At 34.7% G+C, this 16972-nt stretch overlaps 1 protein-coding gene across 2 annotated transcripts; it reads left to right on the forward strand.

Moving 5' to 3' along the window:
• Positions 1 to 10954: 10954 nt before the first annotated feature.
• On the forward strand, positions 10955 to 16641 carry LOC141684836 (uncharacterized). 2 transcript variants are annotated; one of them, XM_074489972.1, is made up of 3 exons: positions 10955 to 11431; positions 12320 to 12487; positions 16368 to 16641. In XM_074489972.1, exons 1-3 carry the CDS (start codon positions 11057 to 11059, stop codon positions 16428 to 16430), a joined length of 606 nt encoding a protein of 201 aa, XP_074346073.1. In that variant the 5' UTR covers positions 10955 to 11056; the 3' UTR covers positions 16431 to 16641. The 2 variants fall into 2 exon arrangements, with proteins under 2 accessions (XP_074346073.1, XP_074346072.1); XM_074489971.1 differs by having other exon boundaries at positions 10961 to 11431; positions 16362 to 16641.
• Positions 16642 to 16972: the final 331 nt, after the last annotated feature.

Raw genomic sequence — 16972 nt, forward strand, 5'->3', positions numbered from 1 at the left:
CACTGTGAAATTGTGAGTAAATCTAAAGGCAAAGTTGTTCTGAAAGGATACAGGCGTGGTAACATTTATGAAGCTAAGCTTTCAACAAGTAATGATGGTTCTGCAATCTGTCTGATGAGTAGAGCATCAATTGAAGAAAGCTGGAATTGGCACAAGAAACTCTCTCATTTAAATTTCAACAATATAAATGAACAGGTTAAGAAAAATCTTGTGAGAGGACTGCCAAAGTCAGTATTTGCTCCTGATGGCCTTTGTGATTCCTGTCAGAAGGCCAAACAAAGAAAATCTTCATTCAAGAGCAAGACTGAATCATCAATTCTTGAGCCTTATCATCTACTACATGTTGATCTATTTGGTCCAGTAAATGTCATGTCTATTGCAAAGAAGAAGTATGCGTTGGTCATAGTGGATGAGTTCACCAGATACACATGGGTGTATTTCTTGCACACAAAAAGTGAAACTGCATCTATCTTGATTGATCATGTCAAACATCTGGATAAATTGGTCAAAGATTCTGTGAAAATCTTAAGGAGTGATAATGGCACTGAGTTCAAGAATTTGATAATGGAAGAGTTCTGCAAAAACCATGGAATAAAGCAGGAATTTTCTGCTCCTGGAACTCCACAACAAAATGGAGTTGTTGAAAGGAAGAATAGAACTCTCATTGAAGCTGCACGTACAATGCTTGAAGAAGCAAAGCTTCCAACCTATTTCTGGGCTGAAGCTGTGCAGACTGCTTATTTTACTCAAAATGCAACACTCATTAACAAGCATGGAAAAACACCATATGAGATGGTGAAGAAAAAGAAGCCAAATCTGAAATACTTTCATGTATTTGGATGCAAGTGTTTTGTTCTAAAGACTCATCCTGAACAGCTATCCAAGTTTGATCTAAAAGCTGATGAAGGAATCTTTGTTGGATATCCACTTTCCACAAAAGCCTTCAGAGTCTATAATTTGAGAACAAAAGTGGGCATGGAATCTATCAATGTCTCTTTTGATGACAAGAAGATTACTAGTCTTGAAGATTTCATTGACCATGATCAGCTGAGATTTGAAAATGAAGACTCAAATTCTGATACTGAAAATCCTGATAGTCTAAGTCCTGATACTGTAAACTCTGATGGATTAAACTCTGATGTTATTGAAACTGTGGTGACTACGTCAAAGGAAGATGCACCTATGCAGGGGGAGCATACTCAAGATCCTACCACATCTCAAGAAACATCAGAACATACATCTGGCTCTTCAAGTTCTGATTCGTCAAGTTCTGATAAGCCAAGTTCTGAGACAAGCTAGTCACAGGACAAGTTCTGATACTGGGAAGAGAATAAGTTCTGCTACTGGTAAAAGGATAAGTTCTGATGAACTTTTAGATCTTGATGAGGAAATGTTAAGACAGTTATTTCTTCAGGAAAATCCAGGAATGAACTTGGAGAGTTTAATGAAAGAAGAAGCCAGGCTTAAATCAGAGAAAGTCACATCTAAATCTGAAGCTTCTGGTAAAAAAGCCACTTCCAAAACTCAAAGGCATTGTGATCAAAGAAAGGACACTTACTGAAGCAACATTGGCTAGATCACAACCGCAGATAGATCCAAGATCCAAGGGTAAAGAAAAAGTTGGTGAACCTATCAAGGTTTATGTGCCTCCTGAGGATGAAGAAATTACTGATGAAAAGGATGATCTTGCTCTGACTTCAAGAAAAGTTCTTAAAATAACCTCTGACATGGCTCAAGTTGTTCAGAGTCAAGAAATTGTAAGTTCTGATATTCAGAAGAAGCAAGTAACCTCTGACATAGCTCAAGTTAACTTGATATCAGAAGATAGACCAAAGACACTCCTACCAGGATTCACTAAAGCAAAACAGAATCAACCTTTGAAGACTACTGCAAGTGGTTTTGAAGTAAGAGTAGTTACTGGAAAGGAAGCTAGAGATAAAACTGGATTGGGAAGTGCTGATGAAAGAAGAATACATAACACTACCAATGATCCAACTTCCTTGAGTGAACCAGGTATTGGAGCAACTCCTGAGAGATTGAATCAACTGGAATCTGTACAGATGGTTTACCATACCTACTTGAAAGAATACATCATGTTGTATTTCATGACAGATGGTAGGGTTTATCATATAAGACAAAATGTCATTCCATTGAAGTATTTTGAAGGATTGGAGCATGTACTTTTCTTACTTCAAGTGGATGACAGAATAACAGAAAGTGCTGCAAACTATTTAAAAGAACATATTCAGAGACAGAAAAGGTTTTATTCTGTTAAGTCTTACAGCACATACGTTCCAAAGTACAGAGATCACAATGGTGATATAGTTGAAATGAAGCCCAACACTGCTAAGATTATAACTACCTTTCTGGGGTACAGGGCTGTTGAATTCAATCTTGAGTCTGATAAAGCTTATTTGCTCAGACTGGATCAGGATATAAGAAAAGCAAAGATCAATGATCTCAGAGCTGCAATCTTTCAAATTGGTGAAGATACTGCAAAGCTTAAAGATGCCAAAAGGAGAATGATTGATGAACTCAGATATGCTGAGAAATATTTGTTGAAGAACTATCTCAGAACAACTCCTGACATCAGAGAGATCAGATGATGAAGCCAAGTCGAAGATCTACAACTGCTTAAATTCTGATATTTGTACAGACTGAAGTTGTTATCAGAAGTTAAATATTGGTAAAGCTTTAAGGACTGTAAGTTGTAGTTATCTAGTCTAATTTCATGCATTTGTACTTAATATTTTTGACATCATCAAATATTTGTTAAACTTGTATATTATGCTAATTTACAAGTTGGGGGAGATTGTTAGATATATTTGATAATGTCATGGCTAATATAATTTATGTTTAGATTTCAGATCTTACTTAACAGGACAAATCAGTACTTAACCGTTGATCAGTACTTATACTGGAAGTCAGGACTTAAGGATATCAGTACTTATATTATCAAGAGATAATCATCAGAAGTTAGATATCAGAACTTAAGTGCTGAAGGACGATCAGATAAGGACAGTAGCTGATTAAAGGAAAGAAGATCGAGATAAACATAAGAAGAGATATGCATGAAGAAGGAGTTCCGTGAAGAATGGAATACTTGGAAGAAAAGATATCTGATTGATATATTTTAGGAAGCAGAATTATATTCCATATCAATTAGCAATTATCTTGTAACTGTGTAGTATATAAACACAGACTTAGGGTTTACACTATAAGGGTTATCATATTCGAGAAGATTATTCATTGTAACCCTAGCAGCTCTCGTGATATTTGTTCATCACTGAGAGGTAACAGTTCCATACTGTAACAGAGTTTATTGTTTCAATAAAGTTTGTTTTCTGTTACTTAATATATTAAAGTTCAATTTGATTGTATTATACACTGTATTCACCCCCTCTACAGTGTGTGACCTAACAATTATATTCCCTCTGTCTCATTCATTTATGTACAATTTCTTTTTTGGGGTGTCTCATTCAATTCTATACAATTTAAACTTACTAAAAATAGTATAAGTTTTATAATATAAAAATTAACTACACCCACTTACATTCACTAATTTCTTCCACTACACTAACTTTATACATAAAATATTGATTGAATCCACCACTTTACCATTTTTATTAATTTTTCACCCAACATTCCACTTTTTCTTAATACTAGCTTAAATCTCGTGCGATGCACGGGTTCCCGTTAATATTTAAAAAAATTATTTATTATGTCATATTCTACTTTTTAAAATATTTTTGTAAATATATAATAATTATAAATTTATAATAAAAATGATAGAATAAATTTAGTTAAATAATTAGACTATGTCTAGTAGGTTAACAATTTAGTAGTATAGCGTATATATAACACTATTTATTTATTTTTTTAATAATATAATACGTTGTGATCGTAATTTAGTACAATAAGTTTGGTTCACGTGATTTGCAAGTTATTGAATGAGCCCGTAAGTGCGCACCCAAAGAATAGCGGGTGCAAGTTATCTACGACAAAAATAAATAAATAAATAAGTAGACTATATATGTTAGTTTAACAATTTAGTAGTTTATCGGATATATAACAGTATTTATTTATTTTCTTTAATAATTAACATTAGGAAATAAGCGTTAAATCAAATTAGATGTGATCCCAATTATTATACTAATGTATAGATACTGTAGATCGGTGAAGAAATAAAACGTACGGGACGGGAAGTAACAACTCATTCGGGAGAAATAGAAGCAAGTGAAAGGGAATTGTGGGTTTTTGATAAAAAAAAAAAAAAAAAAAGAAGAAGGGGGAATTGGGGGGGGTACAGTACAGGGAAGCCCTAATTCACCTGGGTTGAAATGGAAGGTGGAGAAGAGAAAAAGAAGAAAGCAAGAATTACAAGTGAAGATGACCAACAACAAGAAGACAGAATGAGTGCATTGCCTGATGACATACTTCACAGAATTCTATCATTCCTGGACTTCGATATCAAATTAGTAGTACAAACCAGCGTTCTCTCGAAACGATGGAAGGACCACTCTCCCTATTCTCAAATGTAGTTTTCTAGGTTATTACGGAAAGCCAGAGTTTGATCAAATCCATGGAATTGCGCATCATGTTTTGAATCACCGGAACCATCAAACTCACATTTCTTGTATGGACCTCAGGCATCTTCCTGAAGATTTAGTTGCAAAATTTGTTAGGTATGGAATCGATCATCGTGTGCACAACTTAAATGTCGTGTTCGGAAGTGATACCTTATTCTTGGGCTTAAATCTCAAAGTAGTCACTGAACTGAAATGCATATATCAAAAAAATGACTCAAGTTATCGGAGACTCGTTTGCACCACTCTAGTTGAAAATAATGATGGTGCCGTTAGTCAAATTAGTTGACTGGATGAAAAACGTTAAAATTTAACGGGAGTTGTATTTTATAACACCTGGCAGCATCAGAAATGTTGCACGGTCATCACTAATTACACATATGATGATACTGTGTGTATATATGTTTGTATTTAGTAAATTAGTAATATATCTTGGCTGAATAATTATATAGATTAATTATATCTTTTTTAAAAATTTGAAAAAGTTAATTTCTATTTAAAACCAAATACTTGTCTTTTATGTTTACAAATAATCTTTTTTTTCTTTAATTTAAAGAGAATACAAATTTTATTATAACATAAAATATTAGTTTCAAATTTTAAATTTCAAGATTTATCTATAATTTTTAAACATAATTTTAAATTTTAAAGTAAAAACACATGTTTTCTTTTAAACAATTCAGTATTCTTTTCAAATTTATGTAAAATTAAACTTTCGTTAATTTTTTTTCCAAATTATGATAAACCAGTACACCTCAAAATAAAATTTAATTTCACATATTTAAATTAAAATATAATCTTAGACTTCTATAGCTAGGATTAGTTAAATTTTGAAATAAAACGTACAATGGAAAAAATATTATTGTGAGGTTTTACAAAAATTGCATACAAAATCAATATAAATTGCATAAAAAAATATATCTTTAACTTTTCCATATCTACATAAATATAAAATTGTTCTGGCATACTCTTAATTACAACCTTAAAGAATAATATTCTAGATTAGTTAAAAATTAATTAGAATATTTAGATTTTTTTGTGCTTCCAAAATTATTAATCGGAGTTTCAGAGGATATAGATACATATACATGTTGATTAAAATAATATTTCAATTAAATCTGAATGCAGCTAGTATAATTACTGTATAAAAAAGTTAAAAGAGGAGGTCAACTACTTTCCGTCAAATCTATTTTTTGATTTAACGGCAGTGTCATTACTTGCAACTAGAATGATGCAAATGAGTCTCTGATAACTTGAGTCATTTTTTTGATATATGCCCTTCACTTTGGTGACTACGTTGAGATTTAAGCCCTTATTCTTATCGGAATTTAGCTCTAAGAATATTAGGAAACTCGGATTGTAAACTTTTCTTCAGGATGCTGTGTTGGAATCAGGTTGTTGGGATTTACCAGCTTTAACAACTTTATACTTGACTAGTTATTCGTGTGATGAGATAGATCGGCTGGAAATGTATCTCGCTTGTTTGCCTGCTTTAAGAATTTTATAAGTGTAGATATAGTAATATAGACTCACAATAAGCAAACGTGCTTGACTAATATTTCTGAATGGATAATAATTGAAGAGCTGACTGAAATGATTACATGCTGAATATTTAAAACAAGAGAAACTAACAACTATAAACCAGGAACTAAATACCTGATTTATCTCCATTACTCTCCTAGATAGACTCAACTACTAAGACATATTCTAACTGCATACAACCACGTATACACAGCTGATTTATTATTAAAACAGAATTAATCATATTTAGATTAAATTAATATTCCAACAAACTCCCCCTTAATCTAAAATTGATTAAGGTCCTTCACTCCCAGCAGCTGGCGCATCCTTTCAAACTTAACAATTGACATGGGCTTTGTAAGAATATCTGCTCGCTGTGCCTCTGTGTTCACATGTCTGATAACTATGGAACCTTTCTCTACACATTCTCGGATGAAGTGGTAGCGCACATCTATGTGTTTACTACGTCCGTGGAACACTGGATTTTTAGCAAGGTCTATAGCAGACCTATTATCAATGTAAAGCACAACTGGTCCAGCTTTGATGTTCATAATCTGACTTAACAAACTGTGTAACCAAATCCCTTGACAGGCCGCAGCCGTGGCTGCCATAAACTCAGCTTCACACGATGACAACGCCACACATCATTATTTTTGAGATACCCATGTGATCAATGATTCATCAAGATAAAAAGCCATTCCTCCTGTTGATTTCCTGTCCACAATGTCGCCTGCAAGATCACTATCAGAGAAGCCAGAAAGCATATAGTCACCACGACCTCGAGCATACACCAGTCCATAGTTTAACGTCCCTTTCACGTACCTCATAATTCTTTTTACAGCGTTCAGATGCAACACAGTAGGTCTCTCCATGAATCTACTCACCAAGCCTACTGCATACGCAATGTCAGGGCGCGTATGCACCAAGTACCTCAAACCACCCACCATACTCTTAAAATCCGTAGAATTTACAGCTTCACCTTTCTCATCCTTGTGTAGTTGAATCTTTGGTTCCATCGGGTACTTGGCTGAGTTGCACTCTGTTAAGCCAGCCTTCTCCAACACTTTTCTAGCATACGCCGTCTGTTTTAACTCGATATGCCCTGCTCCTTGTTTTACTTCAATGCCAAGATAATAACTCAGTTGTCCAAGATCTGACATCTCGAATTCTTTACTCATCTGTGCCTTGAACTGAACAATATTGGTTACATTCGTGCCCGTGATGATCAAGTCGTCTACATATACACCTATAATCAAAGTTTCATCATCCTCCTTTTTAGTATACACAGCATGTTCCAACGGGCATTTGATAAACCCAAGTTTTTCCAGACACTTATTCAGTTGATTGTACCAAGCTCGAGGAGCTTGTCGAAGCCCGTACAGTGCTTTAAACAACCTGTAGACCTTTTGCTCTTCCCCTTGCTTCTCATAACCTTCTGGTTGCGGGACATATACCTCCTCATATAGTTGACCATTTAAGAACGCTGATTTAACGTCCAAATGATGAACTTCCCAAGAATTTTGGGCTGCCAATGCTAGAAGTAATCGTACTGTTTCCATCCTTGTTACTGGGGCAAAAGCTTGTTCGAAATCAATACCACATTTCTATACATATCCCTTGGTGACGAGTCTTGCCTTATGCTTCAAAATCTTCCCATCGGTGTCTTTTTTTACTTTGTAAACCCACTTCAAAGCAATCGACTTGTGACCAGGTGGCAAGTTTGTCAATTCCCAGGTTCTGTTTCTCTCTATAGCTTCAATTTCACAGTCCATGGCCTGTCTCCAGCAACTTTCTTTTACTGCTTCTGCGAAATGTACTGGTTCATCAATCCCAGCTAACAACAACTCGTCAGCTAAGTCATCGTTCAGTTTCTGCTGCTCAGTTTCGTTGTATATGTCCTGAAGTAGCCTGTAACGATGAGGTGACTCACTACCATCATAGGCATCTTCATTTAGAGTTTCTGTGGTGCTGTAACGAGACTGAGGAGTCTGTGAGGTATGTGACTGAGGTGACTCTGCTTCACCTGATTCAGAAGAATGATTGTTTGACCAGTTTTCATCTCCCATATTTTCCACTCGAGGAGTGCCTTGATCACTCGATATTTCTTCGTCCTGAGTTTCTTCACCGAATACCCCTGCCACAGTGAACGATGTCGACACCTGTGTATCATCTTTAGTTGCATTGTTCCAATTCCATCCCTTTGCTTCATCGAACACGACGTCCCGACTAATGTGCACACGCCCAGTGTCGGGATTGAACAAACGGTAAGCCTTTGTACCTGCTTCTCGTCCAAGATGAACAACACGAACACTTCTGTCATCCAATTTAGTTGTATGCACACTTGGTACTTTCATATAAGCAATGCAGCCAAAGACCTTGAGATATTCCACCTGTGGCTTTTTCTTTGACCATAACTCATAAGACGTTGCACCTTCAACTGCTCGAGTTGGCACTCGGTTTAACAAATAAACGGCGTGCCTTATTGCTTCTCCCCACATATACATAGGCATGTTTCTTTCTTTCAGTAGACTCCTCCCCATGGCAACCACAGTTTTGTTGCGTCGCTCCACAACTCCGTTCTGTTGTGGAGTGTATGGAGCTGTAAAGTGGCGAGCAATACCCATATCGTTACAAAAACTTGCAAAGGCCTTCGAGCAGAATTCTCCTCCTCTATTAGTGCGAAGAACTTTAATAGTCTGGTTTGATTCCTTTTCCACTAATACTTTAAATGTCTTAAAATATGTCAGTGCTTCATCCTTTGTCCTGAGCATATAAACCCACATTGCACGACTAAAATCGTCAACAAACAATAGAAAATATTTGTTACCAGCTGGTGTTGATGGAGAGATAGGGCCACAGATGTCTCCATGGATGAGTTCCAGCCGTTCCTTGGCACTAAAGACAGACTGTGTGGGAAACGGGCGTCTCGCCTGTTTAGACATCAAGCATCCCTTACACACTTCCTTTGGGTGTGTAAAAGTGGGAAAACCATGTACCATTCGATTCTTGGACAACAGATTCATAGAGTTAAAATTCACATGACCAAGCCGTGCATGCCAAAGCAAGGTCAAATCATCTGCTTTTGTTAACAAACACATTCCACTAGTATCCTTTGTTAAAACCTTGTATAATCTATTTGATGCACGCTTCACTTTCATTATCATGGTATTTTTCTCATTATAAATCCACAAAAATTCTCCCTTAATAATCACTTTACTACCACCTTCAGACAATTGGCCCAATGAAATTATATTATTGCATAGACTTGGAATAAAGTATACCTCTTTGAGAGTACATTCCTTGCCATCCTGAGTTGTAAGATTGATTGATCCTTTCCCATGTATTTCAACTGTGGATCCATCTCCAAACTTGACTCTACCTCTCACTCCTTCATCCAGTTTAGTGAACTTGTGACGGTAACCGGTCATGTGGTTACTAGCCCCATTATCGAGATACCACACACTTGTGTCCCTTTGTCCTTCGAATCCAGCTTTGTTCAATTTTGGACTTACTCCTCCTTCATGGAGCAAAATCATCTCATCCTTGACACCATGACATTCTTCCAGCAAAAGAGTGGGTTCATCATCATTTACATAGGCCAAATTTGCCTCATGAGTTTGCTCCTTTTCTCTCCTGGGTTTACGACACTCCGCAGCATAGTGTCCGTAAGCACTGCAATTAAAACAGCGTATGTTGTTTCTGTCACGACCACCTCTAGAGAAGTCTCTTCCCTTTGTTACGTCTCTTCCGCGTGAGCTACCTCTGTTCGCTCGCTTCACCCACTCATCCCGAGTGAGTAATAGTTGGCCTTCCTTATTCTCCCTTTTCACCTATTCTTCTTCGGTGAGAAGTAGCTGTTGATCACTGCTCTCATTTTTCGCACGTACTCTTTCTTCATGGGCCTTAAGAGAGCCCACTGTCTCCTCAACAGACATTTGCTCCAGGTTCCCGAACTGCTCAATAGCTGAAGCTATCTGTAAGAATCTGATGGGTACAGCTCGCAGAATTTTCTTGACCCCGTATTCTTCTTCAATCTCCTCTCCCAACGTACGTATATTGGCTACTAAGCCGTTCAGCCTCATGCAGAAATCGTCAAGTTGCTCAGTGTCCTTCATAGTGAGGGCTTCAAACTCTGATTTAAGAGTCTGAACCTTCATTTTTTTTTACTTTATCTGCACCCAGATGTACTGTCTTGATGGCATCCCACGCCTCCTTTGAGGTTTTCTTGTCTGCAATTGACAACAACAGGTCCTCAGCAATTCCCTGGTAGATTATGGCCATTGCACGTTTATCTACCTTATCCTCGACAGCTGCTGTATCTTCTTTAGGTTCTATAGCATCCCACACGTCGTGGGCTTGCATGAAAACCTTCATTTTTAGTGACCATGCTGTGTAGTTCGTTTTGTTGAGCATCGGAAAACTTAAACCAAATGAGCCCTCCTTTCCCTTGTTAGTTTCCATGAGTGTACAGACAGATTGTATGTATCAAGCTCTGATACCAGATATAAGTGTAGATATAGTAATATAGACTCACAATAAGCAAACGTGCTTGACTAATATTTCTGAATGGATAATAATTGAAGAGCTGACTGAAATGATTACATGCTGAATGTTTAAAACAAGAGAAACTAACAACTATAAATCAGGAACTAAATACCTGATTTATCTCCATTACTCTCCTAGATAGACTCAACTACTAATACCTATTCTAACTGCATACAACCACGTATACACAGCTGATTTATTATTAAAACAAAATTAATCATATTTAGATTAAATTAATATTCCAACAAATTTTGTGTCTTGGTCATTTGAAATTAGAGTCTTTTTCTTTCAGTTTACCTGATTTAAAAAAACTCGCTCTGGGTCACTGTAAATTGCCTAATAAAGTCTGGAATTTCCCTGATTTAAAGAGTCTGACGCTAGATAATTTAGTATTTCCTGAGAATATGAGTGCAATATTTGCTGGGCTTGTCAGTCTACGAGATCTCAAACTATGTTTCGAGATTGTGCCTGTACAAGCTTCTATAATATCATGTCCTCAATTGGTGAACCTGGAGATTGAAACCTGTCGGTGGTCCGAAGAGAGTCTTCACAGTAACATTGTGGTTATGGCGCCCAAACTCAGCAATTTTACTTCTATTGGCATCTTCTCGATTACATTTGGAATTTCGAAGTTGGAAACTGTATGTATAAAAATGCAGAAATGGCATAAACCCGAAATTTGGCGCGAGATGTTGAAAGAAGATTATCAAGGGTTTGCATATATGCTACCGAGACTTGGTAGTGCCAAGATTCTTCGTCTTGATTCGGAGGCCATAAAGGTAACTTTTTGTATTTAGTTGTGGTATGATGATATTGGAGTACCCCTTTGTTCTTTAATTATCAAGGTTGTCTCGGCGTCCATCTATATGCTGGTATGACGGGTAGAAAGTGTAAGGCATCCTCGTCACCTCATGTACTTGTGCCAAACTGTCTACTTGGACATCCCATAAGGCGTATGCAATGTCAATAAAGCATCCGCCATTGGACACCATGACAACCTTGCTACAACCGCCTTCTTTTTTCTTTTTAGTTTTAGTATTAAAATTAAAATTTATTAAGTGCCTCATTTAAATTTTGATAATGTTATAGGTTATGGCCTTGGTAATCTGAACTTTTAAATTCATCTACAGTTTTTATTTAGCATTACATTGTTAAGTTACCCCCCCCCCCCTCCTCCTCCAATCCATATTCAGAACTATCCATTATCAGTGTTTCTCAAACTTAAAACTCTTTATCTATCTTTGAAGGAAAGGGAGCTATAAGTTTGAATATGTCCGTGATGATTAGACTTAATATACACTCTCTCTTTGATGATGAACAAATAGTTATTTCTCTCACGATTATATTTTTTAGTCTTTCTTGGGGTTTTGAATAATTTTATCCAAGTTAACAATCAAAACTTGACAAACTTTTAGAAAGTGCACGTTTTACCTTCCTAATTTATCAGCTGGACAGTTACCCTTTTCTAGTTATGCTTGCTTAGAGTGGATTTTGTCATTTCTCATCAATTTATCCGGTAAATTTGCTTCCTGCAAAACAAGATACTCCGGAAAGGAGACACATACGCAAGAGCAACTGACTTGTAATTTTTTTTTTCATGTATGTTATTAATTTTGAAATGCAGATGTAAATAAAAAATTTATTTAATCTTGTATGATAATCTGTAGGCACTTTCTTTAGTTTCCAGCTTTCTTGAAAGATTTCCTTCTCCATTCTATAACCTGAAGTATGTGAAGCTACCTCATGGATGTAAAGAAACAAGTATTTCTGCTGCTTTAAAAAGCTACTTAATTGATGGCTCTCCAACAGCAACCTTTGTCACATCACTGCACCAGGTATTTAAAGAAATGATTGTTCTTCTCGAAAACTCAGTGCATGTTTTGCTTAATTTTGTTGGCAGAATCAGTGCATAAACTATTATTTGTTCCTACTCGGTTTATATTGTTGACTTCTGATGTGAGAAAATGAGCATGAAATGGGGAATGTATGGGTTTTGATTTAAAAATCTCTACATGAGGATTTTCAGACTTGCAATTTTGTTTTGTTTTATTACCTAATTGTTTTTACACATTTTCCTTGTGCAGAAGTTGTATTATTTTAGCTTCTAATCAATAGGGGTTTAGTTTCCAATTATACGAGATGTACTTTGGTTTCAAACATTAGATATAATAATATTAGCAGTGTTAAACTACACCCGCTTGCTTGAACGCTCGTTTAGTAGACAACGAGTGGAGTGCATAAGTGGAAATAGCCAGCATACAATTTATACTACATAAATAGATGAAGTTGCTATGAAACACGATTGACATAGGTACTCAACCTTTTTTCGTGTTCCTTGATGCCCAAGTATCTTGATAACAATGTGTATATTAACAAGAGCCCAGGTCTCTTACAGAAAGGTCACTCCATTCACCTCTTTTTTGTGTGCAAATGTCCACAAAAGAATTCAAAGTTAATGGTCTATTTTCATGTTTAAAGTTGTGAAAACATAAACCACAATATTTCAAAAAGGTTAATTTTTTAAACTTGAACTTTAATTGTGGTAATGATTTTTAATGAGTGTATCTATGCTAAACTATAATAATCGGAATGGGGTAAAATTTGGTATCCCTTTTTTGGTTGGTTTGGTTATTACCCGTGACCGTCGGATCCTTTTAATCAAATGATCAGGACCGTTAGATCCAAATACTAAAGAACATGCAATACCTCAGTCCTCAAGTTCTTAGTTTCGAATCCCGCCAATACCAGATCTTCATATTATATATTATTATTTATACACTGCCTAAATTTTCAGGTTCGAATCTCGGATACAACAAGCAATTATATTATTATTTATAAACATACTAAATATGGTTCAAATCTTATCAATCATATATTATTTAATCTTAACTAAAAATTATACATATTTAAATTAAAATTCTCATAATAAGGACATAATATATATTTTAATTAACTTTAATTTCTTATTACTTTTATTAAAATTTTATTAAAATTATAAATAAGATAAAATCTATTAAATATTAATGAAGACCCGTATATCGCACTAGTTGTAAAGCTAGTAATTTTAAAACCTAAAATAACAGACATGGAATAAGAATATGATACGTCAATCGTAAATCTTCAACTTTGCCTGTTTTGACCTATGCATGTTGGTTTTCCTTTTGCTGAGTATTTAGCAATCTTTTCGGGTTTGAATTGTTGTTTAATCATGTAAAGTTTAATGTTTAAATAATACTTATATGAATATTTAAGGTTGAAAAAAATTTCTCTTTGGAAACAATGTAGTCCAAATTGTCATTTTGCCTACATATTAAATTGAAGAATATATCCCACCCTACAATATTATCCATTTTGCCGATCTTTAAAAACCTAGAATCCAATGCAAACCAAATTTTGGTATCTAGAATGCATCAATTCCAAACTCTTTGAACAGGTTTTTTCGTAGTATGATTTAGGTATGTACCCAACAATATAATAGATTTTGAGAAAGGGTTATGACCTATAATTATCAACCAATTTTTTTTTGTTTATCATTGATACTAGCGTCGGTGATCCTTATATCACTTAAAATCAATTTCACTTTGGCCATGAAATTTTTTTTATGTGAATGTTACTAGTGAATAGTGTCGGATTGTTAAAATGTACAATGAAATAATACCTCTTTTTTTTTGGCAAATCCCTAAGTGTCCCGATGGAGGAAGCAATGTAGAACCCAATATCTTCATATTACTTTGATGCTTTGATGTAGGACAACAAGGAAATAAAATATAAAGATAACATATTATGGGTTAACCCGAAAAACCCAACCTACACAGTCTAACTGTTGCAGATTTCTCAACCGCATAAGAAACGTAACGCATAACAAAAGAGATACAGTTCTCAATATACTAATCATCATTTTCTTTTTAATAATAATAGATTAAATTTACTTATATATGAATAAATCTCTAAAATAAAAGCATTAAGTAAACTCTTACTAATAAACTATGTTACCCAGACTCGGGTATGGGTGTCGGACACGGGTTCAGATCCAAGTGTCGGACTCGGCAATATTCCGAAAAATTTACATGTTTTTTTTGGCCTAAAATAAGTGTCCAGTGTCCATACTCATATCCGAGTGTCGAGTGTCCGACACAGGTACTCAAAGCAAAATGAAGAGTCTGGGTAACTAAGCTAATAAATGAAACAAATCTGTTTTCTCACGACAATGAAAGAATGCCCAATATGCCTTTCATTCAGTCTAGTCGGTCAGAATTTCCCTTTTGCAGGAACAAGGTCCAATATACCCTCTTAATTCGCATTCTTACGTATTTATCTTTAATATTTAATTCATACTTATTTCTTTCCTGGATGCTTATAATCGGTAAAAAGGGAGGATTTTCTATAAATGGGTGACAGATTTGTTACGCAGAGATATGATAAATAAGGTAGTAAATATTCAAATCTATGCAGGAAGTTCTCTCTCTTTATTAATATTCCAATCCCTTTAAATGAGGGTTATTACAAAGTATTTTTACGAACCCCAAATTGGTTGCCTATTCTATATCATTACATTTGTGGGCCTATTGAGTTGAGCCTTTTTTGTTACAATTAATCTAAGGAATATTTTCTAGTTTCTAAGTGGGCTTTCATCTTCTTTATTCTTGGACCCAACAATTGGTATTTTAATCACTTGTAAGTGCAAAATTGGTAATTAGTGCCATAAACCTACCATAATCTAAATTTTCTTATTGTTGGATAATCTAGATTATTTTTTATACATAGATAAATTTATAACTTTATAATAATGTACGTTTAAATCTTTCCTTAACTAATAACATAGAAAAATATAAATTAATTTCCTAATTTCTTTTCCACATCATTTATTATTTATCATCATAATTATTATAATATCACTAGCTTATAACCTTTGCGATGCACATGTTTCTTTTTATATCTATAAAAAATTATTCTATTGAAATTTATAAATTTAAATCATCTGTTTATGATTGAAATTGTGTTGAAACGAATATATATAAACAAATATAGATTGTGAGGAGAGTTAAATTGGTAACATTAAAAGTATTACTTTACAACCGTCCTTGAGATGATTTATTCCTCAAAATTGATGTCAATGGTAATTGGTGAGTGATTTAAGTAAGATCTATAAATATGTTGTCTGTGGTGTTCTTAGACTAGGGGTTTTAGATTTTAGTTAGAAAAAGTTGAAAAGATAACGTGTTATAACTTGAAAAGGTAATTGGTTAGTTTATTAACTGTAATATTCTTATTTTATTAAATTAAATAGAATGACTGGCCGAAAACTAAACCAACAGAATTTTAATATTTTGGCTTTACTGAAAATAAGTTTTATTTAGAAAAAGTGTTAAAGGTAATATGTCTTGGCTAAAAAGATAATTTGGTTAATTATTATTAAGTATAATTTTGTGGGTTAATACCTTGATGTCTTTGGTCCATGGTTACGGTTAAGTGCATGAGTTTTTTGTCTGTGGATTGAACAAGGGTTAGAAAGTCTGTTGTATCAATGTTCATGATTAAGTTATGACAAGTATGTGTATGTATGTTTTTTGCATTCTGTACATAAATTTGGTTCCAATGTGATACACATATGATATATGATTAAATTTGGTATCTAAGCATGATCTGCATTTTTCCTGGTATCACTTTGGTTGTCCGATTATTAATTTGTTTTCTGTTTTGTTTTACTAGTGCCAGGGCAGAGGGCAGAAGTTGCCTGGAGAGATGGTGGAGGAAGATGGAGACAGCCATCAAGTGTAGTTCTAATTTATGTTTTTATTGTGATATTTGATATTGTCTTTAAGAACTCTTGCATTTTGGTGCAGTTTTCTAGTTTCGTTGAAGTAAATTTCTGAAGAATTTGATGTGTGGTTGTTTTAGATACTTTTGGTTTTGTAAACATTAATATTTTTCCGGTGCTGGAGCTGAAGTAAATGCTTTAAGTTAATGTTAAATTTTCTTGTTTTGTGCATTTGAATTCATTGCTCTTTGATTATCTGTGTTTTAAACTCTTTAATCCGATTTAGAAAAAGTGTGTTTTCATGTTTTTCGTAGCACTTTGCTACAATGGCTTTTAGATACATTTGTATAAAAATCTGTGGTCAAGGCATTCACTCTTCTATGTTTTTTAGCACTCGCCAGTTTTAGGCAATTTTGGCCGGAGTTATGGTCAAATATGTACATTTGCAATACTAGGATGGTTAAACCGTCCACTTTTTTCTTTAGTGGTTCAGTGTGTATTTTGGATCTAACTTTGATGGTTAGACCATGAATAAGCCTTAACATATCCCATGGAGTATTCA

Source organism: Apium graveolens, chromosome 9 (genome assembly GCF_009905375.1).
Source record: "Apium graveolens cultivar Ventura chromosome 9, ASM990537v1, whole genome shotgun sequence".
Taxonomy (NCBI): domain Eukaryota; kingdom Viridiplantae; phylum Streptophyta; class Magnoliopsida; order Apiales; family Apiaceae; genus Apium; species Apium graveolens.

Excerpts from the sequence above, each read along its gene's own strand:
- LOC141684836 (XM_074489971.1), top strand. The coding sequence starts at position 11,057 with ATGAGTGCAATATTTGCTGGGCTTGTCAGTCTACGAGATCTCAAACTA. Across the intron at positions 11,432-12,319 it reads TTGATTCGGAGGCCATAAAG|GCACTTTCTTTAGTTTCCAG; the intron begins GTAACTTTTTGT and ends GATAATCTGTAG. Across the intron at positions 12,488-16,361 it reads TTGTCACATCACTGCACCAG|TGCCAGGGCAGAGGGCAGAA; the intron begins GTATTTAAAGAA and ends TTGTTTTACTAG.